Source organism: Lynx rufus, unplaced genomic scaffold (genome assembly GCF_022079265.1).
Source record: "Lynx rufus isolate CCGP_SWC_20201006 ecotype Redwood Valley unplaced genomic scaffold, mLynRuf1.p SCAF_2, whole genome shotgun sequence".
NCBI classification, from domain to species: domain Eukaryota; kingdom Metazoa; phylum Chordata; class Mammalia; order Carnivora; family Felidae; genus Lynx; species Lynx rufus.
Window position 1 is genome coordinate 92,498,979 of NW_025814834.1, and position 23,685 is coordinate 92,522,663.

The 23,685-nt window shown below is 35.7% G+C and overlaps 1 protein-coding gene across 1 annotated transcript in view; it reads right to left on the minus strand.

Moving 5' to 3' along the window:
* Positions 1–7,225: 7,225 nt before the first annotated feature.
* The window catches only part of HNMT (histamine N-methyltransferase), a 46,309-nt gene continuing 29,849 nt past the window's right edge, over positions 7,226–23,685 (minus strand). Inside the window, exons 3-6 of the mRNA XM_047085462.1 lie at positions 19,238–19,345; positions 18,065–18,195; positions 15,527–15,620; positions 7,226–7,948 (exon numbers count right to left, since the gene is read on the minus strand). Coding sequence (XP_046941418.1) covers positions 7,593–7,948; positions 15,527–15,620; positions 18,065–18,195; positions 19,238–19,345 — 689 coding nt within the window. The 3' untranslated portion in view covers positions 7,226–7,592. The remainder of the gene's footprint in view (positions 7,949–15,526; positions 15,621–18,064; positions 18,196–19,237; positions 19,346–23,685) is intronic.

Consider the following 23,685-nt stretch of genomic DNA (forward strand, 5'->3'; position numbering starts at 1 on the left):
TATTCACTTACTTTAAATATATCTTGATTTCTTATAAATTACTGAATTATTTGCTTATTTAAAGAGACATGCTTTTTATATAAGAATGATGGATGTTTACCATTAAAGATAAAATTTTAAACATTAAATAAGTTTCCAAAAATCCCCTGAAATCTTACTGTCAAAGGATGGCTCTTGGTCTCAGAGGAGATACTAGAGGAATGTAAGAGACTCTAGAGTATTGAAATAGATTCAAGTTTTTCTGGAAATTTAATAAATAATACACGGTGCATTTTAAGTCGGCAGAGTTTTTTCTTTTTCCCCAAGTAAATCATGCTGCTATAGCTACCTATCTTTTTGAGGGTAAAAAGCTTGTTCTCATTTTCACTCTCATTTTATACTTATGTAAATTCCTTTTTTTAATTAATTTTTTTAATTTAAATTCAAGTTAGTTAACAAACAGTGTAATATTAGTTTCAGGTGTACAATATAGTGATTCAGCAATTCTATACATTACTCAGTGCTCATCATGATAAATATACTCTTAATCCCCTTAACCTATTTCACCCACCCCATCCACCTCCCCTCTGGCAACCATCGGTGTGTTTTCTATAGTTAAGAGTTTGTTTCTTGGTTTGTCTCTCTCTTACTTTTTTTTTTCTTTGTTCATTTGTTTTGTTTCTTAAATTCCATATATGAGTGAAATCATATGGTATTTGTCTTTCTCTGACTTATTTTACTTAGCATGATAATCTCTGGATCCATCCATGTTGTTGCAAATGGCAAGATTTCATTATTTTTGATGGCTAAGTAATATTCCATTGTGTGTTACACACACACACACACACACACACACACACACACACACACACATCACCTCTACTTTATCCATTCATCAATTAATGAAACTTGAGCTACTTCCATATCTTAGCTATTGCAAATAATGCTATAAAAATAGGGGTACATGTATCTCTTTGGATTAGTGTTTTTGTATCTGGGGGTAAATACCCTATAGTGCAATTACTAGATTTCAGGTTAGTTCTATTTTTAAGTTTTGGGGGAACCTCTATACTGTCTTACACAGTAGCTACACTAGTTTGCATCCCCACCAACAGTGCAACCGAGATTCCTTTTTCTCTAAATGTGTGTGTGAAGCGATATCTCATTGTAGTTTTGAGTTGCATTTCCCTGATGATGATTGATGTTGAGCATCTTTTCATGTGTCTGTTAGCCATCTGTAAGTCTTCTTTGGAGAAATATCTGTTCATGTCTTCTGGTCATTTTTTAATTGGATTTTGTTTGTTTTGTTTTTGTTTTTGTTTTCTTGGTGTGGAATTGTATACATTCTTTATATATTTTGGATACTACCCCTTTACCAGATATGTCATTTGCAAATATCTTCTCCCATTCAGTAGGGTATATTTTAGTCTTGTTGGTTGTTTCCAACCAGTTTTGCTGTTCAGAAGCTTTTTATTTTGATGTAATCCCAATAGTTTATTTGTGCTTTTATTTTTCTTGCCTCAGGAGACATATCTTGAAAAATGTTGCTATGGCTGATGTCAGATAAATTACTACCTGTGCTCTCTTTTAGGATTTTTGTGGTTTCAGGTCTCACATTTAGGTCCTTAATCCAGTTTGAGTTTATTTTTATGTATGGTGTAATAAAGTGGTCAAGTTTCATTCTTTTGTATGTTGCTGTCCACATTTCCCAACACCATTTGTTGAAGAGGCTGTCTTTCTTCCATTGCATATTCTTGCCACCTTTGTTGAAGATTAATTGACCATATAATTATGGGTTGATTTCTGGTTTGTCAGTTCTGTACCATTTGTCTATGTGTCTGTTTTTGTGATAGTACTATACTGTTTTGATTACTACAGTTTTGTAATGTAATGTGAAGTCTGGAATTGTGATACTTCTGATTTTTTTTCTTTTTTGAGATTGCTTTGGGTATTTATGGTCCTTTCTAGCTCCATACAATTTTAGAATTGTTTGTTCTAGTTCTTTGAAAAATGCTATTGATATTTGGATAGGGATTGCATTACATCTGAAGATTTCTTTCAATGGTACAGAGATTTTAACAGTATTTGTTCTTCCAGCTCATGTGCATGGAATGTCTTTCTATTTCTTTGTGTCATCTTCAGTTTCTTTCATCAGTGTTTTATAGTTTTCAGAGTACAGGTCTTTCACATCTTTGGTTAGGTTTATTCCCAAATATTTTATTGTTTTTAGTATGTTTGTAAATGGGATTTTTTCTTAATTTCTCTTTCTGCTGCTTCATTATTAATGTATAGAAGTGCAACAGATTTCTGTACATTGATTTTGTAACCTGTGAGTTCACCGAATTCATTTATCACTTCTAGTTAATAGTTTTTTTTATTGAGGCTTTAATGTTTTCTATAAAAATTATCATGTCATCTGAAAATAGTGAAAGTTCTTCCTTACCAAGTTGAATTCTTTTCTTTTTGTTGTCTGATTGCTGTTGCTAGGACTTCCAGTACTATGTTGAATAAAAATGGTGAGAATGGACGGGCATTCTTGTCTTATTCCTGAACTTAAGGGAAAAGATCTCAGTTTTTCCCCATTGAGCACGATGTTAGCTGTGGGTTTTTCATATATGGCCTTTATTATGTTGAAGTCTGTTCCCTCTAAGCCTACTTTGTTGAGGATTTTTATCATGGATGGATGTTGCAGTTTGTTAATTCTGCATCTATTGAAATGATCATATGGTTTTTATCGTTTCTCTGATTGATGTGATGTATCACATTGATTGTGTGAGTATTGAACCACGCTTGTATCCTGGGAATAAATCTCACTTGATTGAGTTGAATGTTTTTTTTAATGTATTGTTGGATTCTGTTTGCTAGTATGTTGTTGAGGGTTTTGTCATCTATGTTCATCAGAGATATTGACTTATACTTCTCTTTTTTGTGGTGTCTTTATCTGATTTTGGTATCAGGGTGATACTGGATACATAAAATGAATTTCAAAGTTTTCTTTCTTCTATTTTTTGGAATAGCATGAGAACAATTGATATTAATGCATCTTTAAATGTTTGGTAGAATTTGCCTGTGAAGCCATCTGATCTTGGGTGGACTTTTGTTTGTTGGAGTTTTTTGATTACTGATTCCATTTAATTACTGGTAATCTGTCTATTCAAATTTTCTATTTCTTTTTGCCTCAGTTTTGGTAGGTTATATATTTCTAGGAACTCATCCCTTTCTTCTAGGTTGTCCAATCTGTTGGCACATAATTTTTCATAATATTCTCTTACAATTGTTTGTGTTTCTGTGGTATTAGTTGTTACTTCTCCCATTTCATTTGTGATTTTGTTTATTTGGTTCCCCCCCCCCAAATCTTTTTTTGATGAGTCTGGCCAGAAATTTATCAATTTTTTTGATCTTTTCAAAGATTCAGCTCCTGGCTTCTTTGATCTGTTCTATTAGGGTTTTTTGTTGTTGTTGTTGTTGGTGGTGGTGGTGGTGGTGGTGGTGGTTTTGTTTTTGTTTCATTTTGTTTTGTTTTAGTTACTATATTCTTTATTTCTGCTGTAATATTTGTTATTCCCTTCCATCTGCTGAGTTTGAGTTTTATATGTTGTTATTTTCCTAGCTCCTTTAGATGTAAGGTTAGGTTTTTTATTTGAGATTTTTCTTGTTTCTTGAGGTGGACCTGTATTGCTGTAAACTCCTCTCTTCGATCTGCTTTTGCTGCATCCCAAAGGCTTTGGACTGTTATGTTTTCATTTTCATTTGTTTCCATGAACTTTTTCTTTTTTCAATTTCCTGGTTTACCTATTCATTGTTTAGTAGCACGTTATTTAACCTCCATGTATTTGTGGTCTTTCCAGATTTTTTCTTGTGGTCGAATCCCAGTTTCGTGGGGTCATGGTCAGAAAGGTTGCATAGTATGACTTTGATCTTCTTCAATGTGTTGAGGCTTGCTTTATGGCCTCCTCATATGGAACATTCTGAATGTATCTGTTAAATACATATATTTCACTGTAGCATTCAAAGCCACTGTTTCCTTGTTGTTTTTCTGTTTAGATGATTTGTCCATCATTGATTAAGGAGGATTGTTAAAGTGTTGTTAAGGATTGATAAAGTCCTTTTCTATATTTGTATTACTATTAATTGCTTCTTTTATGTTTGTTATTAACTGTTTTATGTATTTGGGTACCTTCATCTTGGGGGCATAAATATTTACAATGGTTATATCTTTTTGTTAGATTGTTCCCTTTAATATTATTATAAAGTGCCCTTCTTTGTCTCTTGTTACAGTCTCTTTTTAAAGTCTATTTTGTCCAATATAAGTATTGCTACCCTGATTTTCTTTTGACATCCATTTGCATGATAAATGTTTCTTCATCCCTCATTTTCAATCCATAGGTGTCTTTAGGTCTGAAATTAGTCTCCTGTAGGCAACATATAAATTGATCTTGTTTTCTTTATCCACTCTTTCACCCTGAATCTTTCGACTGGAGCATTCACTACATTTACATTCAAAATAATTATTTATATATATGCATTTATTGCCAATTTGTTACTTGTTTTGTGTTTGTTTTTGTAGTTTTTTTTTTTTATCGTCTGATCCTTCTCTTGCTCTCTTTCACAGTTTTCTGGCTTTCTTTAGTGAGACACTTGGATTTCTTTCTCTTTATTCTTTGCATATGTATTAGTGGTTTTTGATTTGTGGTTACCATTAGGTTTGTACATAACATCTGTATATAGCAGTCTGTATTAAATTGATGGTCACTTAAACTTAAACCTATTCTTAATTCCTTTCTCCCTAGTACTTTTGTTATATAGTATCACATTTTGCATCCTTTTATCTTGTGAATCCTTTGACTAGGTTTTACAAATATATTTTTTACTGCTTTGTGTTTCCTACTTTTCATACTCTTATGGTCTTTCCTTTGTACATAGAGTCCCTTTTAACATTTCCTGTAGGGCTGCTTTAGTGGTCATAAAGTATTTTAGTTTTTGTCTGAGAAATTCTTTATTCCTCCTTCTTTTCTGAATGCTACCCTTGCTCGATAGAATATTCTTGGCTGTAAAATTTTCCCATTCAGCACTTTGCATATATGCCACTCCTTTCTGGCCTACAAAGTTTCTGCTGAAAAATCCACTGATAGCCTTATGTGGTTTCCCTTATAAGTAAATGTCCTCTGTTGCTGCTTTAAAAATATTTTCCTTATTACTTCTTTTTCCCATTTTAATTACTATGTGTCTTTGTGTGGACCTCCTTGGATTGATTTTGTTGGAGAATCTCCATATCTCCTGGATCTGGATTTCTATTTCTTCCCCAGATTCAGGAAGTTTTCAGCTATTTGTTCCTCAAATAAATTTTCTGCCTTCTTTTCTGTCTCTTCTTCAAGGATCCCTGTAATGCAAATGTTATTATGCTTGATGGAGTCATTGATTTCTCTAAGTCTAGTCTCATTTTGTATGTTTTCTTTCATCTGCTCAGCTTGATTCTTTTCCATTACTGTCTTCATTGTCATTAATTTGTTCCTCTGTTTCCTCTAGCCTGATATTTATTTCATCTGGTGTATTTTTAATTTCATTTATTGTGTTCTTCATCTCTGATTAGTTCTTTTTTATCTCTTTGTTAAAGGTCTCACCGATGTCCTTCACTTATAAGGACATAGGATAGTACAGTGACTATCTTTATGATCATTACTTTGACTTCTCTATCAGGCATATTACTTACATCCATTTTGCTTAGGTCTCTTACTGCGGTTTTGTTCTGTTCTTTTCACTTGGGACATGTTCTCTGTCTCTTCAGTTTGTCTCTCTGTCTTTTTCTTTGTGTTGGGAAAGTCAGATACATCTCCTGCTCTTTAAAGTAGTGGGCAGGGCATACACTTTTAATAAGTTGGTGCTGGTCATCTTCCGTAGGGTACGTACAGCAGCTGGCCAGTACAGGACTGGCCAGTGCTGCTCTGCAAAGCGCATGTGGACAAGGTTTGTGCAGAGATGACCCACTGCCAGGAACAAGCCCCCATAAAACATGCAGATTGGGAGACTCGGTGTTAGCAAGGTTTATGCCAGTCTTCTAGGGAAGGGCATGCAGTGCATGCAAGTGACTGGGAAGGGCGGATCTGCTGACATATGGAGAGGTGCTTGGTGTAAGCAAGTTAGGTAAGGAGTGTGAACTCTGCTAGTTTCTGAAGGTGGCCAAGTGTTTATGCTGAGGCATGGGGGAGGAAATAGTGCCTACCAGCTTCTTTGTTTCTGGAGGAGTTTCCCAGGGAAATCTGTTTCTCTGGGACATGCTCTATGATCAGTAAATAACTCTCCCTCCCATAGGCCAGGTGCATTTCAAACTGCTGCTTCAATGCTGTATTTCCATGGGCTATTTGTTGTGCTATCTTTTCAGGGGTGAGGACTCAGTTTCCTATAGCTCACTGGGCTCTCCCAGAGCAGAGCTTGTTAATTTTTAAAATTCCAGGCTTTAAGTCCTTCTGCTTATAAGCACTCAAGAAATTTGGCCCCTCTTACTTTCAAAGCCAAATGTTATGAGGATTCACCTTTCCCATGCAGGTTCCCCAGTGTGACAGTGTATTTCTCACCTTTTTTTCCTGATTTTTTTTTTCCTGATTCCCTCCAAACTTCAGACAGCCAGGGACCTTTGAGCTCTCCACTGCATTCACCCTTCCTACTCTCCTTGATATGGGTTCATCTCTACCTTTAGTTGTGGAGTTTGTTCTACCAGTTTTTGGGTCATTTTCTGGGTTATTTATGCTAATCTGAATGTTACCTAGTTGTATCCATGGGATGACAGGAGCTTAGGGTCCTTCTGTTCTGCAATCTTCCCAGCTTCCTACACAAAGATTTATTTTTAGAAAAAAAAAGTGAAATTGTAATTTTTTGTAATTAAATATGTTAATATTCCAAAAGCTTGCTTTAAGAAGGCCTTTTAAAACGTGTCAGAAACCCAGAAAATAAGAAAGGAAAAAACTCTGAAAGCTGACTGAATAAAATAGAAAAACTTCAGCTTTTCAAAAAACAAAACACTATAAAATCAAAGATAAAGAGGTAAACAATAAAGATAAAAGAGAAAACAAAATGGAAAGAAACAGAACACATGAAAAAGAATTAATTTTGTAATATCCTAAGGTGCTAACTTTTAGTAATCAATAACAACAAGATAGAAACTACTAGAGGAATGTGCACAGACAATTCTTCACAAAAGAGGAAAAATCAATAAACATATACTTTTTCTTATATATCAATAAATATATACTTTCTTAGTATATAAAGAATCCACAGCACATGTTTTATTAAAATTTTGGTAAATTCCAGTACAATCAACAAATGGAAAGAATTTTCTGGTCAATAGGCCAGTGAAACTTAGTTGGCTCATTTTTCCAGCTTATCCTATATTTAGCCTGAATGTGGCCTCTTGACCTGGAGAAGGAATGGGGTAAGACCAACAGTATCATATATGATTCTTCATGGAAATCTGAGAATTTCTTGGAACTCTCTAAGTTTTATATATAAGACAAAATTGTCTATTTATATTAGAAGATGTGTTTGTAATTTTAATATAGAAATAAGTGATCAACATTATTCGAAATACAACTTTTTGAATACAGTTTCATAATTGATATTTATGCTTCAACCACTATGAAACTCAGACTGTTATTAAAAAGAACCTTTCCCTCTTTCTTTATACTGAATTCAGACTCTTGCAGATCTTTCATAATTTCTGCTTTGAGATCAGGTGGTGCTGTTGTATTAAAGTTGCAGGTTTCTGTCAAAAAATCCCAAAGCAGGTCACCATTTTCATTGCCATCAATAAAACAATCAGATATGTCCATGGTGGACAGAAGGTCATAACATTCATACTTAATCCCCAATTTGTCCAGCATCTGAGAGAGGTCAGACGATGTCACATATTGGCAGAGGTCATATTGGGGTAAGCGGGATCGGTACTTTTTCCACAGCTTGTCCCAGCCACTGGTTCCTGTGTGACAGAACAAAGTTCATGCTTTCATTTATTCTTATTTTCATTTACCTACTTTAGCAGTCAGTATAGTAGATGTTTAGAATAAATCAGTCAAATAAACAAATATTCTTTCCTTTGGGTAGCTTAATTTAAGGAGTACACAGCAGGGAGAAAGAAAGTTAAATACACAAGTAAATAAATCACATATCAGATGCTGCTAAGTGCTAATAAAAAACAAATTAGAGCAAGGAATAAGGAAGGTCAAAGAGTTGGATGGATTGCTGTTTTATATAGGTGGTCACAGAAAGTCTCTGTAATAATGTGACATTTGGGCAGAGACATGACAACTAACCATGTATTATTATTATTTTTTTAAATGTTTATTTTTGAGAGAGAAAGAAAGCATGAGCAAGAAGGGGCAGAGAGAGAGGGAGACGCAGAATCAAAGCAGGTTCCAGGCTCTGACCTGTCAGCACAGAGCCTGATGCGGGGCTTGAACTCATGAACTGTGAGATCATGACCTAAGCCAAAGTTGGATGCTTAACTGACTGAGCCACCCAGGCACCCCATGACAACAAACCATGTAGATATCAGAGGGAATAATCTCTCTACTTTAGGTAGAGAGAAGAGCAACTACAAAGGACCTGAGACAGGAGCATGCTTGGCATGTTAAACACTAGTCAGGGAACCAGTGAGATTGGAATTGAGTGAGCAAGGGGGAGAGTAGAAGGAGACAGGTTGGATGAGTGGTCGGGGGAGTAGATAAGGTGCCAAATCATGTGGGCGAGATGTGAAGCCATTGTAGTGCTGTTTGATAGAACTTTCTGTGTTGATGAACATGTTCTATATCTGTGTTGTCCAGTATGGTAGCCACCAACCATCTGTGGCTAAGGAGCATTTGAACTGCAGCTAGTGTGATCAAGGAAATGATTTTTAAGTTTTATTGCATTGCAGCTCACTTAAATACCAATTTCAATAGCCAAATGTGGCTTTCATATTGGACAACACAACATTAGAGTGACTTAACCTGATTTACATTTTAATAAGTTCACTTGGTCACACACATGAGAATAGATTATAGGGGGAATATGGGCAGAAACTGGGAGAACAGTAAGGAAGCTATGGCATAATCTGGGTGACAGATGATAGTAAGTTGGAGGCGATGAGAAGTGGTTCGATTTTTTTTTATTATTATGCTCCTAGATCCAGTGAGATTTGCCAACAATTTGGATACTGGGTGTGAGTGAAAACAAAGAGTCAGTGATGACCCCAATGATTTTGACCCAAGCACCTGAAAAGAGAGAACTATCATTGTTGGAAATGGGAAGATTGAAGTAGGAGCAGTCTAAAATGTATCATCAGGGTCTGGTTTTGGACATGTAAATATGAGATATCTATTGATATCTCTATTGGATATTCCATTGGTGATTGGAGGAAGGCAGTTGTTTATGTGAGTCTTGCATTCAGAGGAGAGGATCTAAGGTTAATAACTGAAATAGAAAGAAAGAGCACAATAAATACAATCATGATTTTCTCAAAAGGAAGATGAGGTAGCCTCTTATGTCTCCACTTCTAAGATGCTGCCTTGGACTGTGAAAAATGAGGCTGATTCTTAGAAATTTTGTTGCCAGCTTTAGAAGATGTTTTAGCAATGTCTATTATGTTTAATTGAAAACCCAGCCCAGTGTAGAAGCTAAAAGATGCAGCCTCTGAAAGAGAAACACAGGTTGGAATGTACTTTTGACACTTCATGAATAAGATGAGATTCATTATTTAGTCTCTCAGAACCTTAGTTTTCTCATCTGTAAAGTGGGGATAACCATACTTACTTCACATGGAACTACAGTTATTAAATGAGATAATTGAAGTGAATTGCTGCACAACATTAAGCACGTGGCAGATGAGTAATAAGTACTTACAAAATAAATGAATATTATATGGAATTAGTTTGATAATGTATTTTCACTGGTTGTAATCTTGAAAAAAGCAAGCTTGCTCTTTGGAAATCTATACTACTAATAAATTAACACAAATGAGCATCTATTTATGGAGCCTCTAATACATGCATGTAATAATGGGATGTTATATACACAGTTGATACAGTGTATAGTAATTAAGAAGGTCTCTAAAGCCCAACTGCCTAAATATGAAGCCTGGCTCTTCCTCTGAGTAGCTTTATGAAACTTTGCCTCAGTTTTATTATCTGCAAAATAGGGATAATAATAGAATTTATTTATAGAATTGGGGCAAGAATAAGTAAAGATACTGAGAACCATGACAGGCACATAACATAACATAACATAAATAAACATCGCTGAAGTGTTTGGAAATTAAGTTGGACCTGGCCAAAGCAATGTAAGGGAAAGCCTATATTTTCTGTGAGCTTCCAGGATTATTAGTGAAGATTTCAAAGGCTTAAGGTATTTTGGTTCCCAAACCTCTTTTGTGGTCTAATGAAATAGTTAACTCTCCAGAAAAGTACACAAACAATATATATGCATATTCTGCATAAAATTATTGGATGCTCAAAGACCCCTGGCCTTCATCAATGGACTAGTCTAAAGTCTCCTAACTGACTTCAACAAAAGAGACTATCCAAGGCAGGAAATGGTAAAATTTAAATAGTCTAGATAGTTGACATTCTACTAATACTTCAGAAGAGGGAGCAATAATTGCAGGGTATTCTCTACAAGGTACAACTGGAATTAAGCAGGAAAAAAAAAGAAACCTCAGTCCAGTGGGGAAAAAATTAGGGTTACAATTATGTATTAAAAATTCTTTCATTCCAAAGAGAGTGATCATCTGCCCAAGTAAGAATTTGCCTACCAATAAGACTTCACAAGAAAGTAAATATTTCAGTGGTTGAGGAGAGGCTCTATTATCATTATTTTTTATTTTTAACCTGCCAGAGGGAAAAAAAAAAACAAAACAATCCAAACACTGATTGCAGAAAATTTGCTGGTGTCAGTGTTGTGTGAGTTGATGCCATTTCTGAGCTGAGCAATTATACAGTTTCTAACTGATGAGTTATCATAATGGCTCTTGGTGGGCACAACATATGGTGTTACTTTTGTCTCCAACATGATATAAATGAGATTCTTTTTTCCCCATTGTATTAAAAATAACATACCATGATTTGCCTCCTTCCTTAGTCAGGTATGGAGAGGGAAGGACAACAAACAAACAAAACCCAAAACTGTCTCCTTCTGGCTAATACTCCTTAACCAGAAAAGTTGCGTTTTAATTAGCAACTCTCTCAACTAATGCCTGGCTACTATATTTGAAGAAAACTGTGCTACTGATATCATTAAAAAATATTTTTGAAGGATTATTTATTCTTGAGAAAGAGAGAGAGAGAGAGTGCATGTGTGAGTGGGGGAGGGGCAGAGCAAGAAAGGGACACAGAATCTGAAGCAGGCTCCAGGCTCTGAGCTGTCAGCACAGAGCCCTATGGGGGCCCCGAACGCAGGAGCCTTTGAGCTGTGAGATCATGACCTGAGCTGAAGTCAGATGCTCAACTGACTGAGCCACCCAAGTGCCCCCGATATCATTTTAGTGTGAGATACTCACTTTAAAAATCCACTTTGTCCTTCTCTTCCTTTTCATACCCAAATCAAATATTTTATCTTTGTATAACCAGGAACTTCTGCTTCTTATAATTAAATGAATATTTATTGAGCTGGGCTACTAAGGAACACAGAGGAAAGCCTCTCTTCCCTCAAGCAACATGTATTCTAACAGGGTGACCAGTAAACTCTGTCATTTAATTACGATATCAATTTCTCTTTCTTTTTTTTTTTTTTTTTCAACGTTTATTCATTTTTGGGACAGAGAGAGACAGAGCATGAACGGGGGAGGGGCAGAGAGAGAGGGAGACACAGAATCGGAAACAGGCTCCAGGCTCTGAGCCATCAGCCCAGAGCCTGACGCGGGGCTCGAACTCCTGGACCGCGAGATCGTGACCTGGCTGAAGTCGGACGCTTAACCGACTGCGCCACCCAGGCGCCCCTCAATTTCTCTTTCTTTTCCTAATGAGTTTCACTTGCCTACCCTTCATCACTTTTGTCTGCCTGTTTCAGCATACACTGTAGTATGTGTGAGAGTATGTGTGTATGTGTAGCTTTTTTGTTGAGTCTTTTATTCCTGTTTATTAAACATATGTATAGATCTCCAGAACTTAATATATCCTCTGATTCCATGTCTGTCATGTAGTAGGTTTTAGCTAAAACATACTCTCTTTTGTAGAAAGACATTCAGAACTAGTAGTTTAGAATATTATAAGGCAGCTCTAATAAATTGTTATTAAATAATTTATTCAGGGGGCGCCTGGGTGGCTCAGTCGGTTAAGCGTCCAACTTCAGCTCAGGTCATGATCTCACAGTCTGTGAGTTCGAGCCCTGCGTCAGGCTCTGTGCTGACAGCTCAGGGCCTGGAGCCTGCTTCGGATTCTGTATCTCCCTTTCTCTCTGCCCCTCCCCTGCTCATGCTCTGTCTCTCTCTGTCTCAAAAAATAAAAATAAAAACATTAAAAAAATAATTTATTCAGTTCAATTCAGATATTTATTGAGTGTCTGTCTTCTAGGTGCCAAAGAGACAGAACTCCTGCTCTCAAGGAGCTCTCCTGAAACTCCCCATATGTCTCTGATAACACACTTAGCATACTGCTCCAAGTATTTCCATGTCTCAGTCCTCCATTAGTTAGGAGCCATTCAAAGGCAGAAAAAAAGTAATAGTCATCTGCATCCTTCATAGCCTACCAGTGACTGACTGTAAGAACTCAATACAAGCTGCATGAACCAAATCTACACAACAGCTATACTGTGCAGCCAACAAGGAACTGAGAACACAGGCTATGTACTGTTTTGAATATGGCTGAACGCACATAATACCTTGGTACACATGGTGCATATAGCCATCCTAGGTCTCTGTATAATTAAATCTAGAAACTGACACCATATTTCATTATCTTATGATCTAATAAATTGCAAAGGTGGGTGTCTATGGTACTCAGGAAACAGTAATTCAGTCTATTCAGAGAAATACATTGTCAATTTAGTAACAGGTCAGTTGTCTGACTGAAATAGACAGGAAAAAGCCTTAGTTATGTAGCATATTTAAGACAACCCTTTGGAGCAAGATAATAATCCAGACATACCATTATCTGCCTAGATATTATCTAGATGAGTATTCTTAGAAATTTAATTTAGTGACTAGTTCCAGGCTTGTCTGAATCTGTCTATAATGAGCAATCAATTTTCTGCATTGAACTGTAGCTATGGATATACTATGGACAGCTATAGTACTGCCCTGAAACAAAGATAATACACAAACAGGCTTTTTCACTTCCAGGTAATTATGAAGCAAAGTCTACTTAGAAAGTGACTGCAAGAAGCTAGATAAGAACAGAACTTAATGTGAACCATTTTGATGTGCGTGTGTTCCAAGTTTTAGGGCAATATTCAAATTTAATGAATGTTTTTATAAGGCAAATATGGAGAGTGGGGCTTCAAGAATCATAGTTTGGACTGAGAAGGGCAGTTTAGAGCAATGGTTTTTATACAGGGATGAGGGGGTAAGTTGCTCAGTCACCTCATATGACCCGTTGAGCATTCTCAAACCTAGCTGCTAGCCACAAAAAAAGAAAAAAGAAAAAAAAGTGTATGTGATAGAGGTAGGGGTCTTTAGAGTCCCTTTAATAGTTGGACATTTGTTATTTGTTACATTCTTATGTTTAGGAACAGTATCTGTGAACAATTTTTTCTTCTTTGGGATACCTGTCTCCCATGCTTGGTACAGTAATGAAGAGTTGTTTACTGCATAAAGACAAAGGTAGTAAAATACAAACTTAGTAAAATCAAACTACACAGACTGAGTAACTTTTGATTCAAAATACTTTTTTAAGAAAAAGCTCACTGATAGTTGAGTCTTTACTCCCTTTCTTTGATTTTTTTCCCCATTAATGTACATACACATAGTACATATGAACCACATATATACATAGATGCAATGTAATGTAGGTATGATTATCCAGAAATAGCCCTGGAATAAACGAAGGCTAACAGACCAAGTTCACACAGCTAGGAAGTGCCTCAGCATTCTTGCTGCATGTGTCGTCATACATTTCACTGTGGCTGTTTTGGTTTGCATATTTCTTGATGCCAACAAGCCATGGATTGTATTAATATGTTCATGAGATAGTGAGCAGAATACTGTATTTGTAAGGGCACTTAGTCAATTCTCAGTTGCTTGTAGACTACTCATGCCACTTTCTAAACCTTAGTCTGTTTTTTTCCTATTGGTAGAAATAGACTCATAGAAAACTGCTTTCTGACGTTAAAATACTTCACTTCTGAAAATATTTAAGAGTAAACAAAATATAAATAAGAGTGGATATGCTATTGATATGAAATATATCCTAAAATCAAACATACATGACTTCTGGATAAATTGCTGTTTCTGTCTGTAACACTTTCTCTTCACTATTGATACAGATTATCAAGAATAGACTGCCCTCAATGGTGACAACTAATTTTTACATTTCCTAAATGTACTATAAAGGTTTTATCCAAGTGTCTTAATTTGGAGAGAGGTTAGTAGGAAGCATCCGGTTTACATAAGCCCTTCTAAATGGGAAGATAGAACTCTCCCACATAAATGGGTATTTTTAACCAACCAGAGATAAAAATAGTTTATCAAAATGTTCCTTTGGGGAAGAGATTGTATGGCGGAGCTCTCATTTGCAAAACTGCCACATGAGTTCAAGCCTAGGATTACAAGCAACAGGCAAGCTTGCCATCTTTAAAGTCATTCCTCATATTTAAGAGTAGATGAATTTTGTGAGTTATGGTTTTGAGTATGGGGTCTGATATAAGTTTAGGAAGATAAAGACTCTTGTATATGTAGAATCAACCTGACTCCCACTGTGTGCACAATCCACAAAGAATGCTGAATGAAATAAGTAGTGAAATAATGAACTCGACAGTGTCAGTGTTTCATTTATTAACATGTTTGCTTACATTTTCTGTGTGGTACTTATTATATAGTGGGAGCAACATGACATGATCAAATGCCTTCTTTGGAAAATAATAACACAAAATAAGTGAACAATTTTTGGTTATTTGAGAAAATCTATCATGAACAATATTGGCAATAGCTCTAGAAATGCAAATTAATCAAATATGAAAGCATCCCAAATATTTAAGCCTGTATTTATGTATTAATAAACACCATAGAAGGAAAAGAGATATTCAAGAAACAAAAAGGAGGTAAACAGAAATATTTACTATTTTCAGTCTCATTAAAAAAATTCCTATTAGTGCTATTTGCTCCATGTTATATAAAGAATTTATATAGAGACAATAAAGACAAATTTTCCCCAAGAGAAAGGTGTAAATAGACATTTAATTCCATTAAACTCCCTATATTGAGAACCATCGTGAAGGACTTTCTGAATACTGTATTAATTGACTATGATCAGAAGCCAAGTCAAGAATTTCATAATAAAGACAAAATATAGCAGCTGCCTTCAAATACATATATCTAAGCACATATGTACTTTTGCTGTTTAAAAATTCAGGATGAATGTAAAAAATTTACCTGACACAAGAATAATGAGAATCTTGGCATTGGTAGCTAAGAGACTATGGAAGAATTTCAGGGTAGCTGGGATATCTTTTACATAATACAGCATCTAGAAATGAAGGAAAGGAGAAATTAGACACTTTTCTATATCAATGTCTTTGTTACTTGGGCTAGATATTCACTAGAAAGTTTGATTTTCAAATTGAGTAGATTTTTACTCAACAAAACACTTTAAATATTAAAGAGGTTATATGGAAAGAGAGAGTAATAATGTGATAAAATATTAGGGAAAAGGGAAAACTATGCTATTTGCTCAATTACAGTCAAGTTGCTTTAAATTTACTCTTTCTGGCTTCAATAACACAGACATTTATAGCTGGAGATACTTAGTCTCCTCTCCACATGGGGGCATTGATTCTATGCGTACTCTATATTTTGTGAATTATAGTTCTTATGGGAGAAGATAGTGCTGGCACCATAAAAACAGACCCCATTTCATGGAACGTTGCTTTAAAATTAAGCCCTTTGCACTAGCTTCACCATATGCTCACAAATGCTTTTTTAAAATCACAGAAAATATGGCAGGCTCTGATGTTGACAGATTCTCTAGGAAAATGGACTGAATAAAGCATGAGGTTACATGCTTGGTCACAAGGTGCTAGGGGTCAACCCACCACTTTTAAATAACTCTGGAAAATATCTGGTGAAGCACAGGGAGAGGCCTTTTTATTCAATACAGGTAGAGCTTGGAATACACTGACGGTGGAAAATTTTCCCCAGAGCTTGCATCCTGGGAATCTACTCCCACAGACACTTACTTCTTATATCTCATCTCCATCTCTCTTGGACAAGAATTCAATATATTATGTAGATGCCCATGACAGAATTTACTGCATAAAGCAAATACAACTTAAACTGTGTCCCTCTCACATGAATTAATGAGATAAAATGGACCTGCACATGGCCAATGCTGCTTCGGGGCCATAGTAAGTCTCATGTCATTCCATGCTGTTCACAGGGGGAGAGATACCCAGATACATAATCTAATCCATAAGATGCCTAACAGTCTATGATGTGACCTGGCTAAAAAAGAGGAGGTGGCCCATAACAGATTCTTTGAAATTTGATCTAATAGACACTAAGATCTCTGAAGTTAACTGTGAGTATTAAGTTGAAAGAATGTCATGAGAGTGTTAAGACTATAGGGAGCAATGAAGAGACAAAAATATAACCCATAAAATGCAGAGTAGACAGAGAAGAAGATAGAGAAATAGAATAGTATAGTAATGCAGAGCAAGCAGAATTGCTCTAAGAAAGAAGACATGTGCAAATTTTGAGAGAAATGGGAGAATGATCTCTAAAGCTGTAACATTTTATAACAGGTAAAGAACTGAATCCATAGCACAAGTGGAGAGATTGGCTTTTGATAAAAAGACACTTTTATAATAAGATGAAAGAAAAAGATGGTAGGTACAGGAGCAGCTATGTTTGTAAATTTGGAGGGTAAAAGATGACTTTCCATCTAATGATTTCACTTTTCACTATACAGTATGAAGTAAGGTCATCAGTTAGGAATGAATCATGAGGGAGGGGTTACAGGAAGTGTAGGGAGAGAGAAGGAGGTATGAAATAGATATATGAGGAAATAGGAAAGTAAGTCTGATAGAGAAACATTATACGCTTGCTGGACAATTTACGTGCTCCCTTATAGGTAAAAGATTTTGTCAGCTAGGAGAGCAGAGGTGTAGGACTGCTTGGATATGCCAATGTTAGAGTCATTTCTTCCTTGGGTTTCTTATAAGTTTATTCCCTTGGGATGACTGAACTTATGGACTATAGAAAGAAAGAAGTCTCTTGCTGTTAATATTGGTATTTCTAAAGTACACACATTTTCTAATGGTATTCAACACCCAAAGATTATACACCCATATGCTATCCAGAAATATCAGTGATTCTCGTAATTGTGTCCCCATACCATATAATGAATAGTCATGTCCTTTCCAAGACATACTCTAGTGTATTTCTAAGAAATACGCTATCAGTGCTGGATTATGGAAATAAATTCCTACTGAATGGCTGACTGTATTAGTAAACTTTATTGACATGACAAATCATCTAACATGCCCCTTCAGTTACATGCACATTAGCCAGGTCACCAACATAAGACAAAAGCAAGAGGATTCAGAAAAACTCTGGGACATCAGAGTCCCATCCAGACCATTAGAACTACTGAAGAACTATGCTAGGATATGTTACACTCTACTGTCCTCAAACCTACCTATGAACTTTCAATCCTACAAAGTTAATTAAACCAACATTGAAAAAAAAAAACTATAAAGTATTTCAAGTATAAAAAACTAGCTTTTTGAGTGTTAGAGTGAATCTCTTAGTATTATAAACATTTTTATCCTCATTTTGGACAGATAATGTTCACTTGTAAAATCAGAAATCAGATTTTCATTTTTCTTCCTAAAGGTATAATATTAGGCACTCTTCATACATATTTCTGAAAAATCTCCTTTCTGAGAATATACAACAATAAATATTTCTTACCTGAATCATATGAATAAAGTCCCACTTCTGAATTTCTTTTTTCTCTGTGATTCTGTTTTGATATTCAGATGATGTCTCTTTATGCCAAACAAACTTTATGTTCTCAAGGTTTGATGTCTTGGCTACAAGCTCTAAAATACAGGGAAGAGGTGGCACACCATCAATTTTAATTGCAAATGCAGAATCCATTTCCATTTCGAATTTTAATGCAATCAATGTTATATACATAACAGATATAAAGCACATTTTTCTTTTTTATGTAGCTCTGGAAGACCAGAGTTCATACTGATTTTTTTTCTAGTGTTAAATGAAATTAGAGATGAAAGAAAGAGTCAGTAAGAAATAATGAGAACACTTATCAGACATAGGTTACATTATCTCTGTGTTGATGAGGAATCAACTGGTGAATTTTATCAATGGAAAACAAGTGATATGATTCTGTAACCCAGGAGTCAGCAGACGATGGTCCGTGGACTATATCTGGTCCACCCCCTATTTCTAAATGGACTACAAGCTAAAATATATATACTACTGTACTTCCTGACTTTATGCCTATCTTTTATATCTCATGTCGTTACACTTTAAAATGGCTGAATAAAATCAAAGGACGAATAATACTTCATGATATGTGAAAATGATATAAAATTCAAATTTTAATGTTTATAAATAAAGTTTTATTGGAACATATGAACACTCAGTTTATCAGTATCATCTATGGCTGCCTTTGTGCAGAGTTGATTAGTAGAGTTGATTAGTGGTGACAGAGATCATGTGGCCTTCTATGTCTAAGATGTTGACTGTGTGTTTTTTCAGAGAAGTTTGCTGACTCCTGTTATAATCCATTAAACACAAGTTCTTTAAGAGCAAGGATTCTGTTTAAATATTTATTAATGAATTAATGACTCTGTCTCTAAGAAAAAACATCAACGATAATAGCTGATAACCAGGGAATAGATGAAAAGTCGGTAAAAAAGGAAGTCTAATTATTCACTGTTCATATTTCTGAGGTGTTAGTCATATCTGTCAAGAAAAAAAATTAAATATGTTCTTTTCCCAGTAAGCTTACAAAGAATATATCACAGCAATTGTGTTGTTAATGATTGAGGGGACATATTTGGAATGATAAGCCATTTGGGATAGGATTTGACACACAACACCATGGGTTACAGGTACCTTTGTACTTGGCAATTTGCTCACCACTTGGCTCAACAACTTCATTGTTGATATGAATTCCTGGATATTGAGCCTGCACTTTGGAAAGAATTTGAAGATCAATTTCACCTAAAAGACAAGCATATGGAACAAATCATGTAATTCCAGAAAGAAATGCTTAGGAATAATTTGAGGGAGTTTATTGCCTGTCTTACTTGTACTAGGAAAGTTCAGCATAAGTAAAGAACGATGCTCAACTGTGGCCCTGCCACACTGTCTGTGGTGCTAGGTTGTAAGTAGGAATAATAATATGATTTGAGGAGGGCTATGATTGCTATTCATTCCTTCATTCGTATAACCTTTATTTATTATCTAGTACTGCATTATGTTAACTCAAAGCTGCCATTGATTGTAGGACTCAATCAACTCTTCTTTTTCTACTAAGTCAGAAAAAAACACTGTCAATTATAATTTTAAGATTCCATCAACTGAAAGATGTATCCCAATTTCAAAGATGTTAAAATATGAAAAAAAAGCACCTTAGAATTGATACACTTGGCTAAGCCAGAACCATATAAAATATGTCAGAAGAGGGGCACCTGGGTGGCTCAGTGTCTGACTCTTGGTTTTAGCTTAGGTATTATCTCATGGTTTATGAGTTTGAGCTCCTCGTCTGGCTCTGTGCTGACACCATAGGGCCTACTTGAGATTCTCTCTCTCCCTCTCTCTATCCCTCGCCCATCTCAAAACAAATAAATAAACTTTAGAGAAGTGTCAGAAGAAAAATATGTTAGGTGCAAAAAAATGATACAGAAATATGCCAGACATCTACCTTCAAATACACCATGGTCTAGTGGAAGACACAGACATGGAAGGAACCCTGTCAAGTTGGGCCATGGTGGCAAGAGGAAAGGAGACAGTGAGGAAGAGGATAGGAGGAGAGGTCAGAGAAATGGAAAGATTTATGGAAGTAGACCACTCCTGAGCTCTGTGTTACAGGCTCGGTGGAAGTTAACTGAGAGACCTCTGGGGAAAGGAAGAATTGCAGGTGGATAGGACAGCAAGTTAGAGATATGAAATCAGGAAACAGAATGGTGTACATGGACTACTGGAAGCTCAGAGTTTTGAAATATTGGACAAGGGAGAGCCTCCAAGCAAAAGGTGATTCTAGTGAGGTAAATAAAGAGGAGGCTATGATAGAATAGATACCTATTCATTAATTCATGCACCAACAATTACTGTTTATTATGTGTCAAGCACTGCACTAGGCTCTAGCAAATGATAGGAAGAGCACAGAGCTATCTGTCTTCATGAAAATTTAGCTTGTAAGTGATTGCATGAGAGAGATAGTGATGTTTGATGGACTTGAATTCCAAACCTGTCTTCTCTACTTACTAGGTGTATATAACTTTCATCAATTTGCTTTACCCTTTCAGGCTGCATTTTCCTCATCAGAAAAATAGCAATGATAATAGTACAGAATTTATTAGTTGTGAGAGTTCAGTGAGGCAATGCATATAAAAACTCAGTGCAAAATAGACACCCAATAAATGTTAGCTGTTCGTTAGTTGTATTGTTATCTTTGAGTGTCATTCCTCTCTTTGAAAATATCTCCTCTGTCCCTATTGCTGATACCTCCAACTTATGTTCTGCATTTGTTCTCTAAGGTTATGATGTTGACCTTTACTAAAGTAGACCTATGTGCTGGCAAGACTAGCATATGAAAATGATGTTAGTCTTTAACATTTTGGCATAAATGACATTAACAGAACCTTTACAAGGTTAGATATAGCAGGCAGCAGCAGAAACATAAGTTATAAGACTAGGAAATCTGGAAGGAGGGAAATGAGGAAGATAAATCAAGAACAAAAGATGCTAGACCAGGAAAAGAGGATAGTTTAACCGTATCATGAAAGCCCCAAGTACTGGTAATAGGAGCTGGTGCGGGTCGGGAGGGGAAGGAACGGGAAGGAAGCTGAAATGGAGGATAAAGGAGCCTATGTGACAGTTTCCTGGCCTCACCAACATGAAGCCTTTTATACTTTCCTTAATAATTCTTCTAGCTCCCACTTACTGGCCACCTACTATTTGTCAAACACTGTGCTAGGCAATTTACTTGCATCATCTCACTTAATCCTGCACACAATGTCATCACTCCACAATATTATTCCCAACCACATAAGGTGACTTGAGTAATTTGACACACAGGGGATATTAATATGCCTAAAGTTAAGGCACACTTTTCTGACTCTGAAGTGTTAGTTCTTCTACTTCATACTAAGAAATAGGAGGACACCAAATACTAAAAGGGCTTAAGAAATTTTTTCCCTTCTTTCCAGTAACTATTTTTGAAAGATAAAAAATAATAATAACTAGAGCAAAACCTGTGGACTAATGAGAAACAGATTCCACCTTGCCCCAAAGAATCAGAGGCCCAAAATTCTATTCTTGCCTCTATCAAACTAGCCATATATTTTAAACAAAAAAATTCTGAGGATTCATCAATTCTGAGGATCCCTTGAAACTCAGAAGGTTGCAGTAATTTCCTCTTGGGCCTTGATGAGCTGCTTCTCCTAAGATGGACCCCAACATTTTGGATCTGCCCAAATGTCAGAATGTATCCAGCATATATCCACGGTATATTCCTATATTGTTACTTTCCCAACCAGCAGAATGTTCTACTACAGTCAGAGCCAGCCAATGTCTCTTTTTAGGGCAGTGATGGAAGAGACGATGCTAGAATTACAACTGAAACATGGAAAGCATGGGTTTACATGACAGCCTCTAGAATGTGAGCCCATGAACATTTGTGCATTCACTGCTGGATCCCTAGCAGAAATGAATGAACAACAAAAGGAGATAATGAAACTATTCCATCAGGAATTAGCACATAAAGTCCATTTCTGACTTCATAAGTTGAGCAACCAGACTTCTCGTTTGCCAGGGACAGTTCCATTTTATGCTTATTGTGCTGGTGTTCCATCTGGTTTTGTTTCTTATTCTAAGATTTTTTTAATTATTATTTTTAAACAAATATTGTTAGAGTTTTATTTTTGTAAATAGTTTTTTAAATAACTATTTTATAGTGATAGTATTCTTAGTATTTCATTGTACTTATAGTATTTTATACATAACTATTTTATAAAGAAGTTTTATAATAAGAATATCAATAAATATTTTTAAAAATTATAATTTTAATTCTTTACTCACTACAACTCTCATTAATAAAAGCATCCTGAGTTTGACAGTAAGTAATACCATCATGCTTATGGTGATATGGGGACACTTACTTTCTGTGCTATGTTTATTATTTATAATGGACTCTTTTTTCTTATTGCAAAAGATAGATAGATAGATAGATATAGAGATCACCCAAAATATAAAATATTCCTTGATCTCATACCCTACATAGTTTGCTTTCTGGTATCTCTCAGAAATAGGAGACATGCATTTTAAAAAATGATTTATATGAACATCTTCAACAAAAAGTAACAGATGACCTACAGTATTATGTCCTATAGTCTAGCCTAAACATTTAGCAATTCTTTATGTTTTTAACAAATCACCAGTGCTGTTCACTATCCATCGAGTCTTTCAAGCTTTGCTCTTTGCTTCATCCTTCCCTAGCCATGTGTAAATTTTCCTGCCAAATGTTACTTTATTTTTTTTTTTTTTACTCCTATTAGCAATCCTTGTTCAGGCCAAAATTATCTGTCTTGGAATACTGCAAAAAATACCCTAAAAATCCACCCTATCTTTGCTGAACTTTATGTTCCTCCAAAGCCATCACTACAACAATTATCCAAAACTCTATGCTAAGCAAACCCATCATTTCCCTGCTTAAAACCTAAGGACTAATCAACTGGATAAAGTCCAAGCTCCTTAACTGAGCATGGACCACCCTGCCTGATTCCTTATTCTCATCTCTCACAGCTTCATATTTTGAAACTTTTAGCTCTAGGAACTTTGAATTTCTTGCATTTTTACCCTCCTCTCTGCCCTCCATATACACCATGCTCTTCCATGCCTTTAGTCTTTTGCCCATGTTTGCTTCTCTGCCAGGAATCCTCTCCCTTCACTTCCTTATATCATCTAACTCCTATGTGTCTTGAACTCTTCTACACATGACCAATTACCTTGGTGGTCTTTCCCACAGAGTCTGGGATAGCATCAAAATCCTTCAGACAGAAACTACCCATCATTTGACTAGAGTTGGCAACAAAGATAAAACCTTGTGTGCCCTGATATAAATTATTGCTTTACTTCACTTATTTTATTCACTAGCAAAGGCTTGATTCCAATGAGTTTGTTAAAAAGTATCAAGGACTCTAAAATGCTAGATTGAACAACTGAGCAGGTTTGATCATCAATCACTGAAAAGCATGTGAGAGATTATCAGACCCTATAGTATCATGAGCCAGCAGTAAAGAGATTCAAACAAACAAACAAACAAAAGCAGAGAGAGAGAG